The sequence below is a fragment of the Pogoniulus pusillus genome, chromosome 37 (genome assembly GCF_015220805.1).
Source record: "Pogoniulus pusillus isolate bPogPus1 chromosome 37, bPogPus1.pri, whole genome shotgun sequence".
In the NCBI taxonomy this organism is placed as follows: domain Eukaryota; kingdom Metazoa; phylum Chordata; class Aves; order Piciformes; family Lybiidae; genus Pogoniulus; species Pogoniulus pusillus.
The window spans coordinates 3,945,134-3,964,319 of record NC_087300.1 but is presented as its reverse complement, the minus strand read 5'-3'; the positions used below and the strand labels follow the sequence as shown (position 1 = coordinate 3,964,319).

General features: G+C 49.2%; 1 protein-coding gene across 1 annotated transcript in view; it reads left to right on the top strand.

Annotated features, from left to right (window-relative positions):
* The first annotated feature begins 96 nt into the window (after positions 1-96).
* The window catches only part of KIAA0319L (KIAA0319 like), a 38,530-nt gene continuing 19,440 nt past the window's right edge, over positions 97-19,186 (top strand). The window contains exons 1-6 of the mRNA XM_064172386.1: positions 97-316; positions 1,468-1,628; positions 5,961-6,652; positions 13,547-13,823; positions 16,815-16,916; positions 18,459-18,556. Coding sequence (XP_064028456.1) covers positions 1,493-1,628; positions 5,961-6,652; positions 13,547-13,823; positions 16,815-16,916; positions 18,459-18,556 — 1,305 coding nt within the window. The 5' untranslated portion in view covers positions 97-316; positions 1,468-1,492. The remainder of the gene's footprint in view (positions 317-1,467; positions 1,629-5,960; positions 6,653-13,546; positions 13,824-16,814; positions 16,917-18,458; positions 18,557-19,186) is intronic.

Here is a 19,186-nt window from a genome sequence, read left to right as displayed (position 1 = left end):
CGGGGGTCGGCCCCGCCCCCTGCCCCCGCCCGCCCCGCCCCTGCCCCCGCCCCGCGCCGGTGTAAACCGCGGCAGGCTCCGCGGCCCCGGCACTCACCGCCCGGCGCCCAGAGAGGCAGTCCCGGTTCCGGGAGGCGGGGGTTCAGTTTCCGGGTGAGGGGTGAGCGGGCTCCCGCCGCCGCCATGGCCGCGGGGCAGGAGGCTGCGCTGCCCCCTGGCCCGCCGCGCTGGAGGCCCGGCCTCGCCCGGTGCCCGGCTCTGCCTCCCGCCTGAGGCCGCCGAGGAGCTGCCGAGCTCGCCTCGCCATGCGCCCTTGGTACGTACCCGCCGGCAGACCGGTGCTCTCCCTCCTCCCGGTACGGGGGCACTGATGGGCTGCGAACGGCATTGCGCTGGGGCCTCCGCCCTCAGCCCGTCCCTAGCAGCCGAGCAGGTGCGGGGCGAGAGCCGGCGCCGCGGGCAGCTTGGACTGAGCCGTGCGGTGCGATGGGGACAGCCCCCGTGGGAGAGAGGAACTGGCGGAGTGAGGAGCAGGGTGGGCGAGAAGTTTCCTTCAGGACCTGTTGGCTGAGCGGCCGCGGTTTTACAGCTGCTGCCGGGAGCTTCGCTCCCTGCCCGGCCCTGCTGGTGCTGCTGCCGCTCCTGGGCTTTGCCGAGGGCGAAACTCCCTGGAGGTTAACAAAACAGGAGTGTCCAAGTCGGATCGCTAAGAGTACGAAGCCAGCTCTGTAGCAGCACTCACTTTCAGCTCTTGGAGAATAGCAGGTTTCAGTTCTTGTCCCTAACGATGCTTCGTTACTCTTTAAACAGAGAAAATGCTTAACTAGCAGTGAAATAACAAATGCTTTCCTATCGCGTCACCTAGCGCTAATTTGGATCTCAGTGACACAGGAGGCTGTTAGGACAGCTAAGGAGTCTCAGTGCTTTGTGTGAGCTTTGCCCTGTGGAGCAAAACGTGAGGCACACCAGGTCTCAGCTCCGTGGTTTTCAGCGTTGCCATCTTCTTGTTCCCCCTTGTGTCTGGCTGGTACCAGCCTGCACCAGCATGCAGGCGGTGACATCGCCGGGCAGATGTGGTGGACTGATCAGTGCCTGCTTTGTGCTCGTGGGGCTGGCAGGGTGTCCTTTCCTTCTGGCCTATCTGAAACTGAGATTGCCCCGGGAAGGCTGTGAGGTTAGAGATTTTGCCACTGGAAGTGGTAGCGACTGGAGGAGGCGATCAGTGGGGAGCTGGGAAGGGCCTCTGTGGTGGCCTGCTGCAGGTCAGCACAGGAAACTTTTCCGTGCTGGATTGCATTTTAGTATTGTACATTGATAGTTACTTAGCAGCAGCTGGACTAAGTCACTGTAGATAAGATAAGAAGTTCCTTTTCCTCAGCAAATGCTCCATGCTCTTTGTGGTGTTGACCAGGTCTGTGCAAGAACTGCCAGTGGATCTTTTGTGCTTTGTATCTCACGTCTCTCTAGAACCCTGCTGCTGCCCACAAAGGCCATGGAGAAGAGGTTGGAAGCCAAGTCCAGCAACAGTGCCCGACTTCTGCCCCAAAACTGCCTGGGAAGACCTGCAAGGGAGCTGAGAAGCCTGCAGCTGTTCTACCTGTGCCTGTGTGCCTTGTGCTCCTCAGCAGGTGATTTTTCTCTTCTCTTGGGGAAGACTTGTTAAATGTATTCTGAAAGTGAAATTATTTGCTGTGTGACATCGTGACTGCTTTAAAAGGCAAATAGCTCCCTCCTTGAGTAGTTACTAAATGAGCTGACAAAAGGGTAGTAGAGATGTGGGGCACGAGGGAAGTTCCTCAGGGAACCAGCTGCTGTTGGGAGTAACTGAGTGCTCAACGTCAGGGTCTCTGTCTGTCCCCCACTTGCCTGTGCCTCTCAAAGCTGTCTCTGAGCTGAGAATCTGACCTTTTTTAAGGAACAAGTGATAATCTAGACAGCAGCTCCATTTGAGGAATACTCAAAGCAAAGCTTGGGGAGGTTCCTCAGGGAACCAGCTGCTGTTGAGAGTAACCAAGTGCTCAGCAGCAGGGAGGCTGTCTGTCCCCCAGCTGCACACTTGCCTGTGCCTCTCAAAGCTTTCTCTGAGCTGAGAATCTGACCTATTTTAAGGAACAAGTGGTAACCTGGTCAACAACTCCATCTGAAGAATATTCAAAGCAAAGCTTGGGGAGGTTCCTCAGGGAACCAGCTGCTGTTGGGAGTAACTAAGTGCTCAACATCAGGGTCTCTGTCTGTCCCCCACTTGCTTGTGCCTCTCAAAGCTTTCTCTGAGCTAAGAATCTGACCTTTTTTAAGGAACAAGTGGTAACCTGATCAACAGCTCCATCTGAGGAATATTCAAAGCAAAGCTTGGGGAGGCAGGAATGTTTGTAAGCCCTTGAATGTTTCATGCTCTCCTCAGACTCAGTGTGTCAATAACCTGTGTTTGCTTAAGGGCAGTTGTGATGTTTATTTATTTCCTGTTCAAACTTGAGCAATCAACCTCCTGCTCAAGTAAATAACCAAAGCAGTGGCTGGTCTGGAAGTTTTCATGTAATGGATTGTGTGAGGGTTTTGCATTGTTTTGGTTGGGTTGGGGGTTTTGTTTTGTTGATCAAGTTCAGATTCTGACTTTCCAGAGAGACTTGTTGAGTGTTTTGAGGCCACATCTTCACCAAGAGGTTGTATTTTTCCCACACACCACATCCTAGTTAAGAAAGTTTGTGCCTTTCTCCCCCCCCCCCCCCCCATTTTTTACAGTGAATTCTGGGTTTGAAGTGGTGACCTCATTATATCACCAGCCCATGCTTCCAGCTTTCTTCTTGCTGGAAGGTTTCTTTGCCTTGATGAGAGCTAGAGGAGAAAAGGAAACTCTTTTGCTATATTCTCTGGGCTGCTGCTCTATCTTCAGAATGTTCTGGACTTCACTGCTTGGGAGAGTTAAAACCCTGAAGGCTGCTGCATGCTTGGAAAGAAGCATAATTATCCAAGCCAGACTTCCTCTGATGTGGGCACTTTTTCCACTGTTAGAGGCTGGGGGGGTTTTGGCTGTTTTGGTCTTGTTTGTGTGGCTGAGGCAGCAGAGTTTGTTACGCTGAGGAGGAATTGCGGCTGCCTCCAATTAGTGTGATCATGCAGAGTTACGTAAGAGACACTGTGTTGACATAATTGGTTACATGTGACAGGTTTAAAAAGTCTATTGAGTCGAGTCTTTAATCATTAATCTGATATCAGGAGGAATTAACTGCCTGGGCAAGTCTGTGAGCCTGAGTTTATTAATAGAAGCTGTTCATGTCTGTTCTGCTCCTCTGCTGGTCAGCAGAGCTGTGAGCTGCGCTGCTGTGACAGGAGCTTCTGAGTTGCTGAGAAGAGCAGTGGGGTTTGGAGTGACAGATCAGAGGAGAAAAAGAAAGACAGCATTAAGAGGTGGCTAAGCCCAGCCACTGTGCAGGCATGTTGTGGTTGGTGGTGTGCTGGGCTGGATAGGCTGCGGGGCTTAGGAGAGAGGATCACAGAATCATAGAATCAGCCAGGTTGGAGGAGGCCTCCAAGATCATCCAGTCCAACCTATCCCCCAGCCCTATCCAGTCAACCAGACCATGGCACTAAGTGTCCTCAGAGGTGTTTTTGCTGATGGGTTTCTTGTGCTGTTCAGAGAATTCACAGAATGGGTTGAGTTGAAAGGGAACTTAAAGATCATCCAGTTCTCAGGCTCTGCCATGGGCAGGGGCACCTCCCACTGGACCAGGTTGCTCAAGGCATCATCCAACTTGGCCTTGAACACCTCCAGGGAGGAGACATCCACAGCCTCCCTGGGCAACCTATTTCAGTGTCTCCTCCTCCCTGTAAAGAATTTCTTCCTAATCTCCAGTCTAAATCTGTCCTCAAGCTTCAGTCCATTCCCTCTTGTCCTATTACATGGTGTCCTGTCCCTGAAAACACACAGAGCTGGTGGTGGTGATGCTGTCAGTGACTGGATTTACTGCCCTGTTGCTCTGACCCAGCCTCCAGCACAGGGCCCAGCATGAAGATCTGAAACTGGCTGTTCTCAGTAGGAGTTAGTAACTCTGCTGGTGCTCACAGCTGTCCTCTGCCATTTGATGCATGTCCATGTCCACCTGGTGCAGGCTAAACTGACTGTGAAGGGAGGAGAAGCTCCTGAACTTGACAGCAGTAGTGATGTTACTCCATTGGTAGTTGTTTCTCAGCCTGGAGCTCGTGTGTGTACATGCACACACCTTTTGTGTGTATGCCCCCCCCTAACCCTGTGCACCATCCTAATTTCAGACCCATCAGATCAGTGCCAGCTGCATGTCCCTGCCAGTGCTCATGCCTAGGGGAGTGTTGGTCACAGCCAGGCTGTCTGGCTGCTTCCTCTTGAAGGAAATGCCATGTCTTGATGAAGTGTGACAACAATGGTGATGGTTTCAGAGATGCTGATCTCAACTTCTCTGTTGAACAAATGCATGTTGCAGCTGGACTTTACCCAAGTGAAGAGCTTCCCCCACAGACACCCACCCAGAGCTCTGGTGCCCCATAATGTGGTCACACATCTCAAGTGCCTTCTGCAGTTGATGCTTTCTGGAGCCTTGTTTTCAAACTGCCTTATGCTGAGCTGGCTTCACAATAAGCTGTAAATCACACTTCTGTTTCCTGCTCTCTGATGTCTCTGAGACCTTTCCTTGCAAGTTCCCTTCTGGGGCTGAAGTCCTTGGTGTAGCAGGAGATTCCACACGCAGGGTGTGTGAATGTGACCTTTGTCCTTCACTTCAAAGGGTGACTAATCCCTGCTGGCTGAGGTAATCATTGCATGGGGGTGCCTTTAATAAGCAGGAGTCTAAGAGCTGTTAGACCTACTGTGGTGGTTGGGGTGATTAAATGACAATGAAGTATGGCCTCCACCTTCTCTCACCTGCTTTCTTTGGTCTTACAGAGTTATAAGAACACTGAGACCTTCCCCATCCTCCTCTGCTTGTCAAGAAATGGGAACCAGAGTATTACCATTTAAATTCAGGCTAACTTAATAGAGAAAGAAGTTTGTGTTGTACTCGAGCTTCTTCCATGACAGAGAGGGAGGAGATCTGGAGCATATTCCTCACCTGCACTACTCAGGGTCCAGTGTCAGTTTGTAAAGTAATCTTCCAGTGACCTCTTATCCCTTGGATGCTGAAGACAGCAGAGTTTAACAGCTCCCTAGGTCATTAATCTATTTTTAGGGAGTCCTTAATCTGCAGAGCTCTGAATTTTGGAAGCCTTTAATCCACTGATCCCTGCAAGCAGTCTTAATTTTTGATGCTAAAGGGGGGAGGGGGAGAGAAGAAATCCATATGCAAAGCAGTTGCTGCTTTACCACTGATCTGAGATCTGGTTCTTAAAAAAATAAAGACATTTGCCACAATTTCTGTTACAGGAGCAGCTGGTGGGGACAGGCCTTGCAGAGCTCTGTTCTAGAAGATGTAATGACTTCTCAAGTGAAGCAGTCTCAGTCAAAATAAGTAACTGACCTAAAAAATGAGCCTGGAAGAGGGGGGAAAAATGCCTCCATGCTGTGAACCAAGCCAGTGTCACTGTTTCCAGTGACACTTCAATGCAGTCTCTGGGCAGAGAGGCAGTGTTGGTTCCTGGTCACAGCAGGAATCTGCACTTGGGGTGCAATTTCTGGCTCTTCTGTTGAGGCTGTGCTTTAAAGTCTCTTCTGAATCAGGAGTGTTCCTGCTTTCATTTTTGTTTGTTGTCAGATGGCTTTAGCTCCATCACTGTCAAAAAGAGCTGTGGTCTCTTTGGGAGGTACAGATTGGTGCTTGAGTTCTTGTGTCTGTACTGAGGCCAGGTATCCATTCTGAGAATGGATTTTACTGTCCTGTCCCAAATGACTCCTGTGCCTTAAATTCATCTTGACAAGGATCTGTTGTCCAGTGCTGAAAATTGTCTTTCCTTTCCCAGATGCAAACTGGGACTGAAAATTGTCTTTCCTTTCCCAGATGCAAACTGGAATAGATCTAAATGTGAGCCAGGGAAGGTCCTGTCTGGTCGTTTGCAGTTGTGGGAAGATCACCACTTACAGCTTCTGGAAGGATTTCATACTCCTCAGTCCTGTCAAACTGCCTGCTGCCAGAATCCCACCTGTGATGCCTTTTGGTTGTTGGAAAATATGTGCATCCAGGTGAACTGCACTGTACCTGGCATGTGCCAGGTGACCAGGACTGGCTTTTCTGACTCTGTTTTGGTGTTTTTAAAGAAATCTAGAAGCACAGAGCACTTAAAGTTGCACACTGAAGATGATGTCAAGACCTGGATTCGCAAATGGTTGGTTTGGGGCAGCCCTCTCCAGAGGCAAAAAAGGCTGAAGAGATCATTCCAGAGATGGAGCTTGGCAGCTGACAGGGTGGAACCCCTGGGAAGGGACACAGCAGCGAGCTCCAGTGCTGAGGCTGCAGCCAGAGCATCCAACAGCAAATCCAGGAGCAGCCGAAGTGAAGCAGATAGCTTAAAGGAGCAGGTGCTGAAGCACTTAGTGGCAGAGAAACCTGTTCCTGAAGACCATCCAAACGAAAAGAAAGACTCCCTGAATGAAGGACAGAATCCAAGAGAGCAGAAACCCAAAAGCCTGTTCCCTCCTAAAAGCAATAATGTGAACAGGTCAAGTGATGCAGACAGCGTTGGCTTGCCACAGGTGAGTGACTGCTGGACTGAGATGGGGTTCCCTTGGGTGGCTGTCACCCAGCTCTGCTCAGCCTTGCTTTGTATAGGCTTTGACTTCAAACTGCTCCAGCAGTAGGACACCTTTCTGGATGCCTCTTTTCAGCCTCCTCTCAACAAGGCAAGGTGAAGAGCTAGAGTTTTGTCTAGTTTGGGGAGCACAGAGGTGGGTTTGGGAGGGTTGGTTTGTTGTTGGTTTTCTCCCCCCTGTCCCTTTTCCTATCTGAGATAAACTGTCTTTGGGAAGGTGAGGGGGGGTGGAGGTCATGATAATGCCTGTCCATTGTCTGATCACACAGCTGCATGAGAAGGAAAAGTGAGATGTGGTGCCAGTGGGAAGTGCCTGGGAGCTGAAAACCATTACCTGTAGAAGTACCTTTTTAAATCCACAAACCAAAATAAGCTCTTTGCCTTTGAGTGCTGAATTGAGGCAGTTAACTGTTATTTATAGACTCAGGCATAGAGTTTCCAGTGTGCTTTCAGCTCAGCCTGCTTGAGTTGGCACCTTAATGCCAACTTTTTTTTCCTCTTGTTCTGGTTTTGAAGGCTGCTTCAGTTCTTCAAATCCATGAAAGCTTCCATTGGCAGTGGTTGAATGAAACCAGTTTGGTCTCTGCTCCAAACACATGGCACGTTAAGCTGGTAAATCTGACTGTTAAAGAGGAATTGGCACAACTGAATTGTTACATGATATTTGTGGTGTTAAATCTGCAAACGTTTGAGCCTTAGCATACCAAAAAGCCCAGGGTGAAAGAGAAGGAATCCTGCTTTGTGGAACTCTTCCTTAAATACCTTTTGCCCTGTTTCTGGCACCACTGAAGCCTGATGCCTTTTCCTATAGTTACAATCTTGTTCTGGAAACCTGAGTGAATTTCTTTCTCTTCCCTTGTTTTCAAAGCTTAGTTCCAGGTAGAGCTGGAACTGGTCTGAGCCACCACCCTGCAGAGCAGGATGTGGAGAGCAGCCAAGGGACACTGCTGAGAGCTCCAGGGCAGCCTGGCTGGCGTGTGAAATCCTGCACTAAAGCTTTACAAATGTTTGATTTTCCTCAAGCCCACAGCATTTAGAGCTGACTCGAGATCTCAGCTTTCCCTCTCCCCTGCAGTACTGCAGCATTTCCACCCTGCTTGTTCTTTCCTCCTCCTAGCAGTTGAGGTTTACACAGTGACCTCATTCTCTCAGTTGTTACACATGCAGCAGAAGGGAGACTTCTTCACTGCCAGTCTCAAACGGCTTCTGTTGCTCTTTGGTAACAGTTGTTAGAGCTCCCTGCTTGCTCCGTTTTCAGTCTTGCCTTCTGAGTTGACTGTTCAGTGCCTGCCCAGTGAAGTGGTGGCAGACATTAAATGGCATGGATTAATCAGCTTCTGAATGTTGCTGAGTATCCAGAATTTGTCATCTTTCAGAAGTGCTCCTGTGGTCCTTTAAGGTGTGCTGGTGGTGGATATGTGCTGGGGAAAGGCTTTTCCTTTCCTTGCTGTTTTTTGTTGGTAAGAAGATCTGTATCTCTTGCCAAAATGCAAGCTCACCAAAATAAAAACCTTCTCACTAAAATAACCTGTCTGTGCTGGAATTCCTGGTGGCAGGCACATTTCTCAGCTCTAGGATGGGAGTTTTGGAGGAAGAGAAGGAATTAAAAACTTCCACCTTAACAGGAGGATTGAGCTGAAGCTGGTTCCTACCCAGCCCTGGGCTAGTAATTCCTTGGTTATTGAACCATCCAACTTTAACCTGCAAAGTCCAAGGCAAGCTCTGCAGCTGTCCTTGTGTCCCTGATCTGAGACAGCTCAATTTAGGTAGGCCAAGGATCTAACACTGGAGGCTGTGTAATTGGGATGTAGCCAGCCTTTGCAGGAGGGAGATGCTGGAGCAGGGTGTCTTCCAAGTTGGGCTGGTGATAGGCCAAAAGTGAAGCTACACACCTGCTGATATGGGTGGACTTTCACCTGGGCTAGATTTGGCCCTATCCATGGCTCCAGGATGGGAATGCTGTGCCTTTTAATGCTGTATTCCTTGAAGTCTGGAGGGTGGGGACAACACTGGATTGTTGCTGTCTGCCAAGCAGTTCAAACCTGGGAGCATCAAACAGCTGAAGGGAGAAAGGACATCTGAGGGCAGAGTGGCTCCTTGCCTCTCTTTAAAGGAGAAGAAAGAAATGAATGTGCAGAGAAGGGTGATGAAGCTGGTGAGAGGCCTGGAGCACAGCTCTGTGAGGAGAGGCTGAGGGAGTTGGGGGTGTGCAGCCTGCAGAAGAGGAGGCTCAGGGCAGAGCTCATTGCTGTCTGCAGCTGCCTGCAGGGAGGCTGTAGCCAGGTGGAGTTGGGCTCTTCTGCCAGGCAACCAGCAACAGAACAAGTCTCAAGTTGTGCCAGGGCAGGTTCAGGCTGGATGTTAAGAGGAAGTTGTTGCCAGAGAGAGTGATTGGCATTGGAATGGGCTGCCCAGGGAGGTGGTGGAGTCACTGTCCCTGGAGGTGTTAAAACAATGACTGGCTGGGGCACTTAGTTGATTGGCCAGGGCTGGGTGCTAGGTTGGACTGGCTGAGCTTGGAGGTGTCTTCCAACCTGCTTGGATTCTCTTCTGCTCATGGCACTGAACATTTAGAAGGCAGATAATTTCCCTTTTCCCCTAGAGACTCAGGGAGAAGTCAGAGGACACTTTAAGGGAAACATTGATTCAGAGTTTTAATTTTCCTCTTGCAGTTGTGGTGGCTCTGAAGCCATCTGCAGTGTCCCTCAATGTGCAGCTCCATTAATTTGTGGTTTTACTGTACCCATGTGATGGAACCAGAGATAGGTGAAGGAGAGTGGCCCAGGGTAAACCACAGGGCATCCTGCTCCTCAGCTCTTGACTAGGGAAGAGCACATTGTGTTTTTCCATTGAAGTGAAGGACACTTTTCTTCTGGGCACCAATTTCTTTTCTGCCTTCTAGAAACGTCCATCAGTTTCTAAATGCAGCAATGCATCTCCCAGCCAGATGGGAGAGGTGGTGAAGTGCAGCACTGCAGCAGCTCTGCAGGTGGGCTGGGAAAAAAAACCCTGCAGCCCTCCAAGTGGAGTTGTTAGAGGTAGAGAGCTCCTTCCTGTGCTCAGAATTCTGGCTGCTGTTGGTCCCAGCAAGCCTGGTTTGACACTTGCTGTCCTGCTTCCTGCTGGTGCCTGGGTGCTTCTCACCCTGTGAGGAGGGAGGAAAGGTTTCTCTCCACAGCCAGTGCTAACTCTGACGGTTTGTGGCACTACCTTTGTTTTTGTGTCTTGAGGCAACACGGTTTTGTCTTCACAGGCAAGCTTCACAAAGAGCTAAGGGCACAATGGAAGCTGAAACGAGCTTATTTTGTGAGTTTAGACCAGGCTACTGACCACTGAAATTAGAATTCCAGAGCACAGCTATTTTTCTTTCAAACACCTTTGATTCAGTGTGGATTTTGATGCACATAGCTGCTCTAGTGCCACCTCACTGACCTCAAACTCTCAGGCAAGGGAGATCAGGTCACCTGTTCCAGGCCAAAGGCAGTTAGGGGTTGGAATCAGAGGTGTCTGACAGTCCTACCCTCACTCAGGCCAATGTGCCACTTCTCTCTGATTTCCAGGCTAACAAGACAGGACAGCTTGCCAGCTTCTGGTCTCCTCCTCATTTATCCTCCAGTATGAATTCTTCTGCTCTTTGCTGTAAAGAATTCAGGGTTATGGAGTAAAGATAAGAAATGTCTCAGCTTGCAAGCATTACAGGCATTTTTGACTGTTATGTTGCCCCAGGCAAAGCTTATCTAATTCAAGCTCTCTGCAGACATTTGGCTGTCAATTTATCCTGAAGACTTCTGGGAGGAAGAGGATCTCTCTTAACTGGAAAGTGTTTTTTTTTTCTTTAGGCAGTAAAAAGTGAGTCAAGAAAGCATTTGGCTCACTGCAGATGTTACCAGGCAGAGTGGAGGAAGAGCTGCCCTGGCCAGCAGGAGTATGGTGGTCTGCATGTTTTTGTCATGGCTCTTGTGACCCATCTGGGTGTGAAGTCATGGAAATTTCTGCTCTGTGCCTTTCCTCAAGAGTCTGTCTCAAGTGTCCCAAGCCCCTTCCTTGCTGCTCCCCTCTAGTGCCACTATTGTTAACTTATCCTTGGTGAAAGGGAGTCAACATCCTGAGCTGGCCAGTTTGGATGCTGCTGCTTGGACAGACAGCTGTCCTCAGGCTGCTGCTGAAGAGCAGCACAGAGCAGTGGCACAGGTTTTGCCTTCATCTTTGTTCCAAAGAATCCATAGTTCTGGTGAAGGTAGAGGAAGCCTGTCAGGAAGAAAGCAAAGAGAGGAAACCCAGCTTATGACTGACAGATTGACTCTTTGGCCCACAGAGCTAAGATGCTGATAAACACAAATGAATTAAACTGGTTTAAGATCATAAATATAGAAGGGCTCAGGTTGGAAGGGCCCTCAGAGGTCATCTGTTCCATGGGCAGGGACACCTCTCAACTAGACTCAGCTGCTTAAGGCTTCATCCAGCCTGGCCTTGAACACCTCCAGGGAGGAGGCATCCACAGCTCCCTTGAACAGCCTATTCCAGAGTCTCACCACCCTCATACTGAAGAATTTCTTCCTAAGAAGCAGACTAACCTTGCTCTCCCTCAGCTTCAAACCATTCCCCCTTGTCCTATTGCTGAACACCCTCATGAAAAGCCCCTCTGCAGCTTTCCTGTAGGGTCCTTTAAGCTACTGGAAAGCAGCTCTATGGTCTCCTTGAAATGATCTCTGTGTTGAGCAACTCCAGCTCCCTCAGTTCTGTGGCTGAAAGAAAGTTACCTGAGATATGGAGGAGGAAAAGAGTTGCCCAAACCTGCAGTCAGACCTTGCAGAGAAGCATTCAGTGCCTTCACTGCCCCTCCTGGCTTGGCTGCTTACTACGTGCAGCATGGCTTTAGTTTTTCCAGCTGGCATTTAGTGTTTTCTGAAGCCCTGCCCATTTACTGGCCAGGATGCTGCCCACCAGGGGCAGTTCTTGTTTCCTGACCTGGATGCCAACAGCAAGATGTAAAAATCTGAGGATGTTTGATTGGATAGGGCTGGGTGCTAGGTTGGACTGGATGATCTTGGAGGTCTCTTCCAACCTGGCTGATCCTATGATTCTGTGTTTCCTCCAATATGAACTTCAGATCAGCTCCTCTCACAAAGGGAGCTGATCAATTCCCAAGTCAAAGATGATCAATTGCTCCAGTTAGAAATCTTTAGCAGATGTTCTGAGAGCAGTCAGCTCGACCCCAACCTGCTTCGTGGTGGAAGGTAAACTGTCAGGAGTATTTCCTGGCAGGCTAAGGAGCTGGAATGGGGTGAGGTGTACTGTGCAAGGAATTTTTCTGATGAAAGAGAGGAAATTGTTCCTGCCACTTTGATTATTTTCAATAAAGTGGCTCATCCTGTCTGAGCAAACTCTGCCCACAGGCTCAGCTCCCTGCCCCGGTGGCATCTCCTGTGGCGTGCGCGCAGGGAGCTGTTTGTCAGGTCAGCCCTCCTTTGAAGAGTGATCCTCACATGAATCTTCTCCTGCTGCAGTGATTTGGTGATTACATAAAAATGCCATTGCAATCCTCCTGCTTGCTGCTCATGAAGAGAGTTGGGGCTCTTCAGCCTGGAAAAGAGAAGGCTTCAAGGAGACATTGGAGTGGCCTTCCAGTGTCTGAAGGGGGCTACAGAAGGGCTGGGGAGGGACTATTGACAAGGTCTTGGAATGACAGGATGAGGAGGAATGGGTTTGAACTGGCAGAGGGGAGATTGAAAGTGGATGTTAGGAAGAAGTTCTTTACAGTGTGAGTGGTGAGAAACTGGCACAGGTTGCCCAGGGAGGTTGCGGATCACAGAAGCACAGAATGTGATCACAGATTCTGTGATTCTGTGCTCCACAACCTCCCTGAAGGTGTTCACAGTCAGGTTAGATGAGGCCTTGAGCAACCTGTTCTAGTGGGAAGTGTTCCTGCTTATGGCAGGGGCTTGGAACTAGATGATCTTTGAGGTTCCTTCCAACCTAAACCATTCTATGATTCACCATTGCACAACACTGGGCAAAGGAGTATGTGGCCACAACAAACCAGGGAGTGATAGAACTGGTTTGGCTGAAAGACTTCTAAGATCATTGACCTAACACCACCATGGCCATTAAGCCATGTTCCAAATCCCTGTCCTTGAGCACCTCCAGGACAGCCTCTTCCAATGCCTGACCACCCTAGCAGGAAAGAAATTTTGATCCCCAGCTCCTGGATCCTGGGATTTTGGGATTTTTTTGCTCCTGTTTTATCCCACCTCTCTGTTCTTTTAGCTCTACTCGCTGCAATTTTGAACCTAGGTCTTCTGTTGTGTGGATGTGGTGCTGAGGGATGTGGTTTAGTGATAGTAGCTGCCAGCATGCCAGTAGTAGTGATAGGATTGTAAGCTGTAGGTGAGGGATAGGACTTAAGTGATCTCAAAGATCTCCCCCAGCCTTCACAGTTCTGTTTACCACATCAACAGCTGTGGTACTTCAGTTGCTGTAGTTAAACCTGTGGCTTTAACTGAGGTTCAGCTGAGCTAGATGCCCCCTCCCTGGATCCCTGGAGGTGTTCAAAGCCTTGAGCAGCCTGGGCTAGTGGGAGATGTTCTTGCCTTGGCAGGGGGGTTTGAACTAGATGATCTTTAAGGTCTTTCTCAACCCAAACCGTTCTGTGAATCTCCTGTGAAGAAGATGGGTAAATAATTCTGGAGAGAGAAAAGGAAGCAGTAAAGCATGTCCTGGGAAAAACAAACCAGGAGCTCGTCAGCCTCCCTGGCAGGAGGAGGCAAAGTGCAGCTTCAGTAGAACTCAACTGCCATTGCGTGTTGGAGTCAAACTAAGACAGCTTTATCCTTTACAGAGCCACACAGGAACGCCTGCATCAGAGCCGTTGGTGCTGGCTACACTCTCCAGCCCTGCAGCCACAGGGAGGACCGAGAAGTCTGGGCAGGCAGAAGATGTTCTGGGCCACCCTCAGTCCTCAGATGTGCTGCCCACTCTCAGCCCCCTGCCGGCGAAGAGCACAGCGAAGGTGCAGGCAGCAACCTCTGTGCCAAGTGAGATTCCCACCAACGGCAGCGTTTCCACAACCCAGCCTGGCACTGCTGTGTCACCGAGCACCACTGCCACCACACCAGGTGAGAGCACACAGGGCCTCAGCAAGTGACACCCAGCCAGGTCTGGCTGATGAGCTATTGAAAAGTGGTGTCCAGAGAAATGAGCTAATTTTAGGGTAGGATAAGGGGCAATGGTTTGAGACTAGAGCAGGGGGATTTGGGTTGGACATTTGGGACTTAAAGATCAGCCAGTTCTGAACCCCCTGCCATGAGCAGGGACATCTCCCACTGGATCAGGTTGCTCAAAGCCTCCTCCAACCCAGTCTTAAACACTACTAGGGATAAGGTGTCCACAACTTCTCTGAGCAACCTGTTTCAGTGTCTCATAGCCCCCATAGCAAAGAACTTCCTCATCCTCCAGCTTAAATCTGCCCTCCTCAAGCTCCAATCCATTCCCCCTCATCCTATCACTACAGGCCCTTGAAAAAAGCCCCTTTAAGGTCCTTCTGCCATTCTGTGATTTCAAAAGTGATGATACCTTTGAGAAGGTGCTGAGGTGCATGCTTCAGTGCATGTGCTGATTGGACCCCATTAACCCCTGAGGTCTGAGAATGGGACTTTGGCATCATTAATCTGCCTGTGAGCGTTGGCTCCATTTCCAAGAACAGCCTCACAGTAATGCTTGATGCTCTCAGAGTGGGAATTGAAACCTGGTGCAAGGCACAGTCCCATGAAGCATTCCTCCAGTGGTCTTGACATGCTGCTATCTATCAAACTGAGCAGACCTCTTAATGCCTGCTCAAAAGGCAGTGTAACTGATTCCCTTCTGTCCCTGAAGTGTCAGTGCAGAGTTGAGCTGTGGAGAGCAGCCTGCCTGGCTGTTAGCCCATGCTTTGCTTTGCAGCAAGATGATGGTTTTGGCCACACTGATGTTTCTTCAAGTGTTGAAGATGTATAAAAGCCAAAATGCTCTTTGGACAGCTCTGTTAACTTGCCCAACCATCAGCTCACCCTGTCAGGATGTGTGCAGGTGGTGAGTGGTGTGTGCTGCTTGGGTGAGCCCTCAGAACTGAGCTCACCCAGTTTGCTGCAGTGTTCCCAACTGGATTTCTTTTGAATTTAAAGTTCCTTTCCCTTACAAGGGAACAAATGGAAAGTGTAAAGGAAACACTTCATCCAAAGACATTTTTGGCAGGAAGCTCATTGGATGCTTGTGTCCACAAGTTAGTGTGTTCTTAATAAGGGCTTACCCCAGCTCAGTCTGGAAAATCCCTTTGAAATGTCTTCATTTTCCACCACAAGTGGCTCGTGGTGGAAAAATAACACAGCCAAGGCCTCCTTGTTCTGCTCAGTAACACAAAGAGGAGGTGAAGAGTTGTTTTTCCAAGCAGGATTTTGGGGTTTTGTCTGTTTGTTTGGGTTTTAGTGTTGGTGTGGGTTTTGTTTTTCCTGAGATCAGATTTCTTTTTGCCTCTGAACTCTTTTGCAGCTGAAAGAACTAAAGAGTTATAATTCATAGAGCAGTTTTGGCTGGAAGGGACCATAGAGATCATCTCATTCCAACCCTTCTGCCATGGCCAGGGACATTTTCCACCAGACCAGGTTGCTCTAAGCCTTGAACACCTCCAGGGAGGAGACATCCACAGCCTCCCTGGGCAACCTGTGCCAGTGTCTCCCCCTTCTTCCTGTAAAGAATTTCTTCCTAATCTCCAGTCTAAATTTGTCCTCAAGCTTCAGTCCATTCCCTCTTGTCCTATTACATGGTGTCCTGTCCCTGAAAACACACAGAGCTGGTGGTGGTGATGCTGTCAGTGACTGGATTTACTGCCCTGTTACTCTGACCCAGCCTCCAGCACAGGGCCCAGCATGAAGATCTGAAACTGGCTGTTCTCAGTAGGAGTTAGTAACTCTGCTGGTGCTCACAGCTGTCCTCTGCCATTTGATGCAGGCATCCACAACCTAATATCTCAAGACCTGATGTAATTGAGAGGGAGAAAAAACAAAAGGATGGAGCTTGGTTTGTTTTCTTCCAGATAACAGCTTAATTCCAGTAGCTAATAAGCAGATGGAAGAGAGGTGAATTTTTTACTGCCCTTGACCCTCATATTTTTTAACTTGGATTTTTTTTGTGCATACCTCTGAGACAGTGACAGAGTCAAACTAGGGTAAAGCAACTTACATTCTTCTTTTCTCTGTATAATTGTGAGGCCCAACTATAAAAAGACAAAGCAAATGGGAAGGGAAGAAGAGGATGAGGAGGCTGAGAAGAAATGTGGTCAACTTTCTGCTTACCTTAGTGTTCCCAACCATGGTTTTCAAGTCTTTGACCTCTAGTCACAGAATCATAGAATGGGTTGAGAGAGACCTTAAAGATTATCCAGTGCCAGCCCTGGCCTTTAAAAACAAGCTGCCTGTCCATTTGTCTGATCTGGAATGGCAAGGAAATTCTTAAGCAGAGCTTGGGTAGGAAATAGAAATAAAAAGAAGAGGTTTGTGTTTTGAGTTCCCCTGCTTGGTGCAGTAGCTGTGCAGGTTTAAAAAAGAAATATAATCCCTTAGCCCCCAGGCAGTTCTTCAAAGCAGAAATACCACAGATTCTTCACCTGTTTGTGAAGCTCTGGAGCTGCAGCTTGGGAAATGACAGGGTTTGTCTTGCTCTGCCAGGAGACTGCAGCTGGCTTCTCTGCTGCAAACCTGTCAGGTAAAACCCTTCCCGTCCTGCTGGGCCTGGCTGGTTGGATTCTTCTGTTCAGGGCCTCTGTGGGTCACATTTCAGCTCTTTAGAAAAGGAGCAAGAGCTGCACAGTATCTGCAGAGAGAGAGGGAGATGACTGAGTTATTTTGGGCTTGTCTTAAAATTGTAAAACCCCTTTAGTGCTTCTGCATTAATGAAGAGAGGGAAACCTGAGAGGGGAGCTGTGCTGAGTGAGGGGATGCTTACAAAAGAAACCCATTTCTAGCCAGTTTTTATTCTTCAGCCTCTCAAACCAAGGTAGTTTTTGTAGATGTATTTACTATTGGTTTTTTTCTTCCCCTGCTGCTTTTTCAATTCTCTGTTTCTCCCTCTCTCAGTTATGAAGGAGCTGGTTGTTTCTGCTGGAGACAGCGTGGAAGTGACCCTGCCAAAGAATGAAGTGCAGCTGAATGCTTTTGTGCTTCCTGAACCACCACCTCGTAAGGCTTCCCTGGGACTTCTGATGGGGAAAGGGGAAATAGGCTGGCATTAGATGAGGGCAATCTTGAAATGCCTTTTGTCAGGGAACACTTCCCTGTTGAAATTGTTCAGCCTGAGCTTATTGCCTTGTGCTGCCTCTCAGAAAACAGCAAGATGCCAATATAGGCTGGGCAGTGCCTGGATTGAGAGAAGCACTGAGGAGAGGGACTTGGGAGTGCTGGTGAACAAGAAGCTCAATATGAGCTGTCAGTGTGCTCTGGCAGCCCAGAGAGCAACCAGAGCCTGGGCTGCAGGAAGAGCAGTGTGGGCAGCAGGGTGAGGGAAGTGATCCTGCCCCTTTGCTCCACACTGGTGAGACCTCACCTGGTGTATTGCATCCAGTGCTGGAGCCACTGTTGAAAGAGGGATATGGAGGTGCTGGAAGGTGTCCAGAGAAGGGCCACAAGGACGATCAGAGGGCTGGAGCTGCTCTGCTATGAGGAGAGACTGAAAGTATTGGGGCTGGTCAGTCTGGAGAGGAAAGACTCTAAGGTGACCTTATTGTGCCCTTTCAGTACCTTAAGGGAGCTACAAGAAAACTGGGGAGGGACTTTTTAGGCTGTCAGGTAGTGATAGGACTGGGGAGAATGGAACAAAGCTGGAAATGGGGAGATTCAGACTGGATGTCAGGAAGTTCTTCAGCATGAAGGTGGTGAGAGCCTGGAATGGGTTGCCCAGGGAGATGGTGGAAGTCTCATGCCTGGAGGTGTTTAAGGCCAGGCTAGATGAGGCTGTGGACAGCCTGATCTAGTGTGAGGTGTCCCTGCCCATGGCAGGGGGGTTGGAACTGGCTGCTCCTTGTTGTCCCTTCCAACCCTGACTGATTCTACGATTCCAAGGTGCTATAGAGTCATGAGGTTTGGGAGGTGGCACCTTCTCCAAGTGAGCTGTGAGGCAGCAGCAGGTCTGCAGCATCTCTTTGGGGTATTTCCTGCTAGGACACATGCTGTCTTAGCAGGTGATGTCCCATTTGGTATACTGGGGTCTGATCTGGGGGGTTTATATGCTGAGAAACAGGTTTCTCTTTCATCATGCAAATTGTTCAGGGGTATTTGGGAAGCTCTTGCCTGTAGCTGCCCCAGAGTGGCAGGGGGAGGCTGCAGAGGAGAGGCAGGCGCATGGTGTAGCAACAGGGATGAACTCCTCATCAGAAACTGCCCTTAGCTTGTGTCTGCAGGGTTTGAGGGCACCATAAAGCTTTTCTCTCTCCTGATCCTGGAGCAGGGATTGTTCCAAAGCTCTTTAATGCCTCTGAGGCTGCAGGATGGGTTTTGGCTGCAGAGTGAATGTCTTTAGAAGTACAGATTGTCTCTTTTCCTGGGTATATTCCCAAAAAGCTGCAGCCCAAATTCCAAGTTGCTTCATTTCTCCATAGTGCAGCAGAATGTGCCTTATAAATGTTTAATACCTTTGCTTTTCTGTAGCCTGGCAGAAAAGCAGCCTTGAAAACAAACATCTGCACCTTCTTTTTTTTTCTCCAATTGTTTTATTTTCTGTTGCAGGAACTACTTATTCCTATGAGTGGGAATTGATTACTCATCCAAAAGACTACAGTGGAGAGATGGAAGGGAAGCACTCCCAGACCCTTAAGTTATCTAAGGTAAAGCTTTTGCTGCTTTGCATCCTGTTGTGTTAAATGCCAAGTGGAGGAGATGGGGACCCTGGCAGCCAGGGAAGACTTGTGTGTGATTTCAGGATGAATAGGAAATTGCATGATGGGCAGGCAGCCAAAGCTTGACTGCAAACCCTCTTCTAAATCTCTTATGCAAAGGAGATTGATCTGGCACGAGGGAAGGAAGGAATTGATTTCAGGATCTAAAAGCTGCCTACAAGCAGTGTGTCAAGCCACCCAGATGGCACCATTTAACATTAACAAAGGGCTGGGAATGTTTCTGCTGCTGAAACAGTGTGGTTGGGCTGTTCAGGTCTGAAGCTTTGTGCCACCTGCTGAAAAAAGGACTCGTTGGTTCCATTAATGAAAGCTGTGGAGCACCTCCCAGCACCTCCCTGGCTGCTGCTTTTAGATGAGCTCCGACAGTGAAAGAGTTGCCAGGTTCTGCACATGGGAGTCTTAACAAGGAAATGGCTTTAAATATTGTGTGAATATACAGTATTTATGAGACCTTCCTTTCAGCATCTTGGGTTCTGCTGCACTCAGGAAAAAAAAAACAGCTGCAGGCTTTAGTCATGACAGCATGCAGAGAAAAGCCCTTTGAAAGGGGCATCTCTG